Below are 10,493 nucleotides of genomic sequence, written 5' to 3'. Positions count from 1 at the left end.
GAATTGAATAAATAAAAAATAAAAAATTAATTTTATTAGGTTAAATACGAAATACATGCTTGCGTGACAAAAATTTATCTCAAACAAAAAATTAGTTTAATTTTTAATTTATATTAGTAATTAGTTTTAAAAAACATTATTTATATCATTAAGCCATAATATTTCAGATAAGCGACAGCGATAATAATCTTAAAGATAAAAAACAATAGGAAAGAGAATTCTAAGTTTGTTTGGTAATATTATCGTTTCTAATATTTCTAGAAGATCGATGTTTCATGATTTTAATAAAAGTTTATGGTCTTGCAACATCATAGAACGGGAGTTTTATTAGGTGTTATTAGATATAGCTGTTAATTTTAAGTTTTTGAATTTTAAATAATTGAAAATGAAGCATGGATGTGGTACCGTTGTACCATTGACTGGGTCTCTGTTGCACTGATTATCGTCACGTGAGTGTTCTGACACCATTCACAGTCCGTATGACTACCCCATTTGAAGGTGGGTGGCCCACCCCACTTAGAACATTTATGTTTGATTGGGTTTTCACAATGAAAATTTTTCTTTTCACCTTGAAAAAGATAGTCAAGATTTTAATGAATATTTTAAAAATAATTATTTAGAAAAATTGAAAATTAATAATTAATAATTTTTTTTGAAAAATTTTTAATAATAAAAATTTTTTAAATTAAAAATACAATAAAATAATTTAAATAAAAAATAATTTAAATTAAATATTAAATTATATTTATATTATATACTTCGTAATCAGACTTAACACGAGAGAATTTGTTTTATAATTACTTTAATAATATATAATTAAAAATAAAATATCTTAAATAAAAAAAAATTAATCTTCTATATAATAATATACTAAACCTAATCCACCTTTGTACACATGACACAAGGATGTTTTTTAAGAATTTTTAAAAGATAATAAATTCTACAATATCCTTAAGTTTTAATTTTTTTAATAATAAATAATTAATTAGTTTAATTACATTAATTCCTCTCACTACTAATTGATAAGAAATTAAAAAATTTTATAATAAAAATTTCTCTTTTTACCTTGAATAAAATGTGGTCAATGTTTCAATAAATATTTTAAAAATAACAGTCTAGAGAAATTATAGAGTAATAATTAATTTTTTTAAAAAACTTTCTAATAATAAAAAAATATTTGAATTAGAAATACAATAAAATTATTTAAATAAAAAATTAATTAAAAACTAAATAAAATAATTTATTGAAACACTGTCCATCGGATAATAAGAATTTCCTAACGTTAATATAATGAAATTAATTTATCAATAATATTAATTTTTTAGACCAACTTACAGTAATAATTTCCTAACATTAATATTATTAATTTTTTTTATAATTATATGTGATTATATCTAGATTTAAAAATAAAAAAGTCCTAAAATTCTAATATGTGATAGGAAAAATAGTGTTTCAAACACAACTGTAAATATTGTTTATAAAAAAAATTTGAATAAATTTTTGTAATATTTAATTAGTTGATACAAATTAATGAATGTAATTACAAAATATTTTTTAATAAATTTTCTTCTCATTAATAGTTATTATTTTTTCATCAAAATTGTGTGCATCGTATAGATGAAATACTAGTTGTATATTAAATTAGAATTATACTATTTAACAAATGAAAAAAAAAAAAGAATTAGAAAGATAAGAGTTCAGAAGATTTAAGCATAACCCATGCTTCAAATCTTACTTCGGCAAACAATTTTATCTATTTTAACTTTATATTAAATGATACGTTGAATATGAGTTTTTGTTATTATAGTGTTTTTACTTTTTTAAAATATTTATTTATTTTAAATTAAAATTATTATACTTTAATAATTATTATTTTTTATTTCATACCTCCTAAAAATAAAGTAAGATTCGATAACAATAATGGCAATCTCCTTCAAGAATGGTGTCTCTTATCATAGATTAATTGATAAATTACAATATCTTAAGATAACAATACCTGATAACATGTTATACGAAGATTAAGCTAAATTATGAGTTCAAGTGATCTTCATTTGTAAGTTATCCATCAAATTTTAAGATACATCAAGTTATATTACACTACTTGATAAAGTGAATATTAAAATAAAAAAATTACTTTTATTATAGTAAAAATATAAAATATTTTGAATAATTTTTTCATTTAATAATTAAAATAAAGAATATAAAAATTTAGAAATATTATTCCCCTTTGTGAGGGAGGTCAACAGGTAGTAATAATAATTAATATTAGACGAGTATCCACGCGTTGAATAAGGTATTATATTTCTTTCACGACTTTCAAATCAATCAAATAAGTAGGGGTTTGAAAATTTCCATCCCTGCCTACATACAAACTCATCGAATTAAAATCGTTGAAGAAAATAAATAGTCTGTTTTAAAACATTTATTAATAAAATAAATTGATGGTAAAACAAATTAAAAAACTAATAAAATATATTAACATTATAAAATTTATTCCAATATCAACTAAACATAAATTATTATTTTTTAAAATTAATAATATAAAAAATTTTACACTAATATTATATCAAAAGTAAACTCTATTAAAATATATATTTCATATATTTTGAAAGGGAAAGTTAACGTTGAAAATGATTTTTTGGATGAAAGTAAAAAATTGAATCTTAAAAAATATCAATTTTAATTAAAAATAAAAAATACTTAAATTTTTTTTAAAAGAAAAACAAATAAATTTTAGTGGTCTATTTTGAACTTTAATTCTTTAATTTATATTTATTTTATTTTCATTTAATGCTTTAATTTTTCTTTCTTTTTTTTTTATCTTAAAACAACAATCAAGTAAATCTTTTTTAAAACATAATATGCTTAATTTGACGTTAAAATATATTTAAATTTATATTTATTTTCATAATATTAATCGTAAGTTTTGGGTTAAATATATGTTTACAAACTTTTTAATGTGTTTTCATATGTGTAATTTTATCGCCTTCAAATATTTCAGGAAGACCTCTTGTAAAAGATGTTGTCTAAGTTAAATAAAAATAAAACATAAAATAAAATATTAAGAACACGTATAAAAAAATTGTATTAAATTATATTTTAAAAATAAAAATATCTTTTACAAACAGAAATTGTGTTTTAAATATTTTTATCCTTTTTTATATAAATTTTTTGAAATTAAAAAAATATGAAAATTTTAACAAAATTATAGAAATATAATTATTTTTCAAAAAATCACTGTGAGCGACTTTTGATCATGTTTTACAAAAACACATTTTGTACTTTTTAAATATTTTATTATTTTAAAAATTATTATTGACGATTTTGAAATTTAATCATTTTTTGATTATTTATTTCTAAATTTTTGTACTTACCCTTTAAAATCGCTATTTTTAAACTCTATATCGTCATAATTTTTTTAAAAAAATATCATTTTGATATATATAATTTCTAAATATCATATATAAAAAATAATCCAATATTTCCTAATTAAAATTTTTTGTCACACATCACATTACGCCGTACTTTATTGCAAAATTTTTACTTTAAAAAAAGGTTTAATTGGCTGGGAAGAAAGAAACATCGTAACGAGGTGGTCCCTGGCGCTCGGAGTGGCCCCACTCACCCACATCATTCCGTATCTTCCCAGTTCCCACCGTCCAAACCCATCCACGTTTTCTTACTTCCCAATACAAAACCACACTCTGGACGGAAAATTCCAAAACTTTGTTAGTTCCCAACACAAGCATAGCCCTCTTCTCTTCTCCTTCGTTTCCTCCATCTCACGTTACGTTCTTCTGCTCTTCCTCTTCCGTAGGTTACTGTTTCACACAGAAACGCATAGCTCCTTTTCTTTCTTTCTCTTCATTTCCTAATCTTTTGTTCAGAATTCTCATTTCCCTCTTTAAAATTTGCCCCCTTTGACCAAAGGGGAAACACAACAATTTTCCATTCCTTCCTTCGATTCTCCGTCGGATCCTCACAATGACGATTCTGTTTCGGCTTTTCTTAGTCTTTTGGCTGTTCTCATTTTCCTTCTCTGACGAGAATCCCAATCATATGAACCACAATCGTCATCGCCTGTTTCCGCGGCCTCTGATTGTAGAATATCCTGAGGAATTCGAAGAGGAAGTGAGGTTGAGATGCTGCGCGTGGAGAGTAGCCGGTGAAGCGAACAATCTGAGCCCGTGGAGGACGGTTCCCGAGGAATGCGCGGAGTATGTGAAGGAGTACATGACAGGGAAAGGTTATTTAGTTGATCTTGAAATGGTTTCCCAGGAGGCTGAGGATTATGCTAAGAGTGTACAGTTGAATGGTGATGGCAAGGATGTGTGGATTTTCGACATTGATGAGACTCTACTCTCTAATCTCCCTTATTATGCTCAACATGGATACGGGTAATATACAAGGAAAAAAAATAACTTTTTTTTTTAAAAAAATTCGCAAGATGTTATGATTATGTGTTTTGGTTGGAATTATAATTATAATAATAATTGGGGTTTAAATAATTTCATAGTTTGTTGTATGGTTTTATTATAATGTGCTTGTGGTTCATCGCATCACAATTTTGGGGGTTTATTTTTGTATTAAGGGTTATCATAGTTATGCGCTTCACATCACTTTAGATGTCGGAAGTCCTATAATTAGATTATAAATTGCAAAGATAGCTTTTTGACCGCAATTTATTTATAATTTGTCTGAAAATTGAAAATAATGTAATTTGGAGAGAATGACTTTACCTATGAAGTGTTATAAATTCTTGTTGAGAAGTCAAGAGTGATTGAGGAGACAAAATATTGTTTTGTAACTGCAATCCTATTGGAGTGAGGAATTTTATGCTTCGCGAGTTTTAACATCAAATACGTGCTTAATCATCCCTAGCTCTGTTTGGATATTGAAATAACTTGAATTCGAGTGTTTTACACCAAAATAGCTTTTAAGCCAAAAGTTCTGTAGTGATCATTTGGAGGGGTTAATCAGTTATTGATATTTCCCTTTCACCCTACCATGAACGTTTGTTTGCATGTGGTTGCAGGTTTGAGGCTTTTGACCATGAGAAGTTTGACGATTGGGTGGAGAAGGGTGTAGCCCCAGCCATAGGACCCAGTTTAAAGCTCTATGAAGATGTTTTGAATCTTGGATTCAAGGTAATTCTTCTGACTGGACGGAGTGAAAGGCACAGGAGTGTTACTGTTGATAATTTGATCAATGCTGGATTTAAGGATTGGCATCAGCTCATATTAAGGTAATTCCTAAAAAATATTTGAATATTTTAGGGATGAATTGCCTTTAATTCAAGTTTGTTTAATTGTTTGCAATGTGAATAAACAAAGTATAGGCAAAATGAAGCAGGGTGGTACAAAACTACGTATACAATTATTAGGACTGATAATAATTTAAAGGAATTCATTTCCATGAAGGGCATAGCTCTAGGTTAGGTCAAATTCAAATATAGGGAGGAACTTTATGTAACAATTTCTATCTAACTTTCAGTAGAAGATTATATAAATATTTCAAGCATTCTGGTTAAAGGTTAACTGAATTTAGTTGAATGAAATGATTTATGCAAATTAACCAAGGCTATAGTATATCTAGTCTTGACTCAAGTATGCTAGGATAATTGTATGAGGGTGAGCCTTGATGCAACAGTTAGGTTGCCTCCTTGTAAACTGGAGGTTACTGGTTTAAATCTTAGAAATAGGCAAATAGCCTTTCTGCTTATGGAGGTAAGACTACATACATCTACTCTCCCAGAACACAATTGATGGGAGTCCCATGTACACTAGATTGCCTTTCTATGCTAGGATAATTGGATGTGCTTAGAGGTGGAAACTGAGGACAATGCTGTTCAGCAAGTTGCAAAGTTTAAAGATGTTTGATCTACCATACAAAATGATGGAGAAATAAAGGGAGATGTAAATCATGGCATTGAGCATAAAAATATTGTCTTACAAAATGATTTATGCATGTTAGCAACCTAAAACTGCAATTCTGCAGCTTTTACCAAAGAGGAATTTAGATGACCATGTGTATACTTGGTAATGTCACAGAGGATTTCCCTATGACCATAGGCTAACACCAAGGGTTAACACTGAGCCCTTATCTATCTGCCTTGGTTTTAGATATACTTACAAACAGTATCTTGGAGCTATTGATTGATACATGGTTATTTTCACATGATGTAGCCCTAGTTGGAGAATCAAGGAATGGGAATAAATAGTTAAACTAGAGTTGTTTAGAGAAGTTTTGGTTAACACAGTTTTTGTTTTAATAGGAGATAAGAGTCTATAGATTGTAACAGTTCAGCAAGATGCACACTAACAATTGTTTGGAGGTGAAAATTGGGTATTGTATCATACCATTGGTGACACTGTTGGATCTATCATATGAAGTAACTGGAGATAGAGAGATGTAACTCTGTATTCAAGCAGGATAGATGGATTAGGGGAATGCCTCGAGTGTTATTTATGATTAAAAGGTGCCACACTCAAGCTTAAATGAAATTTACTACAAAGCTATAAGATGAGCAATGCTTTGTGGTACTGAATGTTGTCAATAAATAGCCAACAGCATATAAGAAGTGTTAAAGAGATAAGAGTGTTCCATTGGATGAGTGTATGTACAAGAATAGATTATAACATAATAAATGTATTAGAGTCTAGAGAGAAAGTGGGAGAAGCAGTGTGAGGAATAGGTGGTAAATTGTTCCTAAGATGGTTTAATCGTATAAGAAGACTAATAAAAGCCCTAGTAAGAAGCTTTGATCAGACGGAGAATAGCTTATTAATTAGAGATAGAGGCATTATTGTTAGACATAGACAGTTTATAGGGTGCATTAGGCAATGTACTTGATGGTTGTTTATTTATTACCAATGTACTAACTACATTATAGTCCGCTTGTATTCTGAAGTCTCATTCATCGTACACTAGTTAATTTATAGCTCCTTAGTTTGTGGCTGTTTTTTGTTTGAAGAATGTAGAATCTCTTCTGTCATCATCATATTTAGTCATTAATTTTGACTTGTTCAGTTACAAACTTATTCTACCCTCATTGTCTTAATCTTCCTATAACTGTAACCTTGATGCTCTGCATATGCAAGTAAAGGCTTATCCTTAGAGAAGTTATCTTTGCACATGTGATCACATGCTTGTATTTCGTTCTCTGAAACTATGCTATCTTTTATGCTGAATTTTCTGAATATGTTATATTACAATGTTCAGAGCCTCAGATGATCAAGGGAAACTAGCTTTACTATACAAATCAGAGAAGAGGAGTGAGATGGAGAAAGATGGATACAGGATTCTTGGGAATTCTGGTGACCAGTGGAGTGATTTATTAGGATCTTCGGTATCCTTTCGGTCCTTCAAGCTTCCAAACCCCATGTATTACATTCCTTAGTAAGGTCTCATTCATTTGCAAATAATCGGTCTGAATTGTAAATAATGAAAGTGGCTCCATTCATATACTGAAAAAATATCACTGCAAATAATTCATATACTGAATATTGTTGAAATTCCAGTACACTTATACATGTATGATTGAATTATACACCCCGATCAATCTAGCGCTAGTTTTTCTCTTCTTTGATAACACAATTTGATCGATTTGATTTAAAATATAAATCTGACCAAATTAATATAATCTAGTTTAGTTTGAATTCGATAATTTTATGTTTTATTTTACATAGAAATCAGGTATCTACTAATGTAAATATTCTTTGCACTTAATTTATTTCAATATTTAAACGGGACATCATTTTCTTTTCCTAAACCTTCATTGAAAAAAAGCACATTTAATTTCAATAAATGCAATTATAAATTGATTTATCAAAATGTAATACTAGAAGTTCAAACAAATTTATTAAACTACCAAATTCCAATTTCAAATATATTTTGACTCTAATTTTTCAGCCAATAATTTGTACAAATAAAAAAGTGAATTAACTTTGGCTCTATTTATAGTAGCACATAAAGAGAGTTGTTATCAAATGTCAAACTTTTATATTAACATAACTTAATGACTTTTTATAGAACATAGAAAACCATCAAATTTTTATTAGATGGTTTTATTTTAAAACTAACTATTGATTATTAATTTTCTTATTTTTTTATATTGTAAGTAATACTTGATCTTATATTGTATTATATATAATTGTAAGTAATTATATTGTAAGTATTGATATTGTAAGTAATTTATATAATTATATTCATATTAAGATTTGTTATATAAGATTAAGTATTACTTACAATGTAAGATTATAAATGTACTTACAATATAAATTATTTACAATACAATACTTAAAAAGAACATATAATTTATATTGTAAGTAATACTTAATCTTATATTGTTAAATAATTTTTATTAGATGATTTTATTTTAAAACTAACTATTGATTAAAAGTTCTTATCACATATTATTTTTGTAAAATTATATATTAATCTAAAATTATTTCTTATCTCATTCTTGTACATTAAGATTAATGTTATTGAAACTAATAATTGGTATAATATATAATTATAATTTAATAATTTGATATATATAAAAATATCCCACATGTATTTTAATATTTATAATTTAATAACTTCTGTCAATTTCTCCAAAAGTTGAAGTGCATTTTATCTCTCTAATTTTTCTCTTAAAAGTGTTTATATAAATTATACACTAAGAATTGCAAGTTTGGTTCCAATGACTAATTACCGAACAAAAAAATATGCATTACAATTTGATTTTGCATGTTCCACCACACTTCCACTAGCCTAAGGGACTGACCTCACTATCGATTTGTATTGGCACAAAATAATAATGAACAGTTTATATTCAAAGTCCAAAGCCTTAAAAGACTCTCAGTCTTCTCTTTTTGTAACTCCAACTTTATTTTCTTCTCTCTTCTCTTCTTTTTTTTCATCTTTACTTAAAGAGCATTTGTCACTATCCCAAACCATCTTTAATAAAGATTGTCTTTCAGCTGTTTCGCCATACCAATCTCTATCTCTTTCTCATGGGATGAATTCGTTTTTATCTGTTTTACAATACACATTCTAGCAAATTTAGCAGTGCCTTTTATAAGATATTTATGAAATACTTATCATCATTATTATTATTATTTTTTAATAAATAAAGTTTGTGAGAATATAAATTAAAATCTTCAAAGATAAATTAAAATCTTCAACATTCTCAGTCTAACATTCTGCGTTCTTGTCTTTTGAGCATTGAGTTATATATAAATATATATAAAAGTTGGTCCCCAATTGAACTTGCCCTCTGAATTGGGAAAACGTTTCTCTATTTGGTGCTTTCAGTGGAGTCATTATCAACTATTGAAGACGAAGCATCTTTTGAGATTTAGGTAGCTACTAATCTTGACTATCTTCTGTGCTTTCTTTCCTTACGCCTTCTTTTTTGGACTTCTATCCTCGTTTTTCTGTTAGAAAAGTTTACTAGATCTTAGGTGATCATATTTCTATACATATTCTATAACACATTTACAAATATGTAAATGCAAGAATGTGATAAAAAAAGGTTTATTTTCCCAAAGTGTAATAATCATTCTTAAATGTCGAAGCTTTCATTATTTTCCCAAACTAATGAATCAAATTCAACTTTCGTAATTTTTAATCAAGTCAAATTCAAGCTTTAAATTTACTTTGTTTAAATAAATGGGTCAAATTTAAATATTTTTTATAAATTAAATTTATGATTAATTTACTCAATTCAATTGGTTTACCCGAGAATTTTACAAAATTGAAAGGGATCGAAGGGGCATTGCTTCATAATTAACACTCTCTCTAGCCTGATGACAACATTTATATGTACTCTCAGTATACGAGTACATATTATTATAAGCCAAAATAAATTTAGTTTTTATAACGTGTGTTGAATGATAAATAAAAATATTTTTTTTATTAAAAATAACAATATCTATTATCTCAAAATAAAAAACACACATAATGCATATTTTATATAACAATTTAAAATATTTAATAAATTTTATTTAATATTTTTGATATATATATATATATAGACACACACGTTAAAAAGAATCAAAGTAAATTAAAAAAAATTGCCGGTCGAATTTAGTGTGGCCTCGCAGGGTTTCACATGCATTTTGATTGTGTCATAGGGGACCATCATATTCTTTTATGAAGCAGCAAGCGGATACAATAGAATTTGGTGCTTACCTTTATAAATTAATAATTGTAATTTTTTAATATTTTTGAAATTAAAAATATTTATATATTTTTAAAGAAAATATTAATTTTTATTATTTATTAAATATATTTAATATAAAATTAATAGTAATAATTATTCTATATGGCAGAGGATATAAAATATTCTCTTAATTTAAAAAATACGTAAAAATTACCTTAAAAATAATGCCTTTGAAGTTAGCAAAATGAATTTTAGAATTTAAATTTTTAATTTTTAACCCATGCCCTAACCCTTCTGGTTAATATAATCGTTAGGTTAATCAAGTAAATACAAATTTTAAATG

At 26.7% G+C, this 10,493-nt stretch overlaps 1 protein-coding gene across 1 annotated transcript; it reads left to right on the top strand.

Annotated features, from left to right (window-relative positions):
• Positions 1 to 3,788: 3,788 nt before the first annotated feature.
• LOC113865517 (acid phosphatase 1) lies at positions 3,789 to 7,587 on the top strand. Its single transcript, XM_027500120.1, has 3 exons — positions 3,789 to 4,397; positions 5,036 to 5,245; positions 7,222 to 7,587. Exons 1-3 carry the CDS (start codon positions 3,985 to 3,987, stop codon positions 7,397 to 7,399), a joined length of 801 nt encoding a protein of 266 aa, XP_027355921.1. The 5' UTR covers positions 3,789 to 3,984; the 3' UTR covers positions 7,400 to 7,587.
• Positions 7,588 to 10,493: the final 2,906 nt, after the last annotated feature.

The sequence above is a fragment of the Abrus precatorius genome, unplaced genomic scaffold (assembly GCF_003935025.1).
Source record: "Abrus precatorius isolate BTA unplaced genomic scaffold, Abrus_2018 Scaffold4, whole genome shotgun sequence".
Classification (NCBI taxonomy): Eukaryota; Viridiplantae; Streptophyta; class Magnoliopsida; order Fabales; family Fabaceae; genus Abrus; species Abrus precatorius.
This window is presented reverse-complemented; position numbering and strand designations above follow the sequence as displayed.

Bases quoted from the DNA above. Each gene is read 5' to 3' on its own strand.
- LOC113865517 (XM_027500120.1), top strand. From the start codon at position 3,985: ATGACGATTCTGTTTCGGCTTTTCTTAGTCTTTTGGCTGTTCTCATTT. The intron at 4,398-5,035 runs GTAATATACAAG...ATGTGGTTGCAG, and splicing joins TATGCTCAACATGGATACGG to GTTTGAGGCTTTTGACCATG. The intron at 5,246-7,221 runs GTAATTCCTAAA...TACAATGTTCAG, and splicing joins TGGCATCAGCTCATATTAAG to AGCCTCAGATGATCAAGGGA.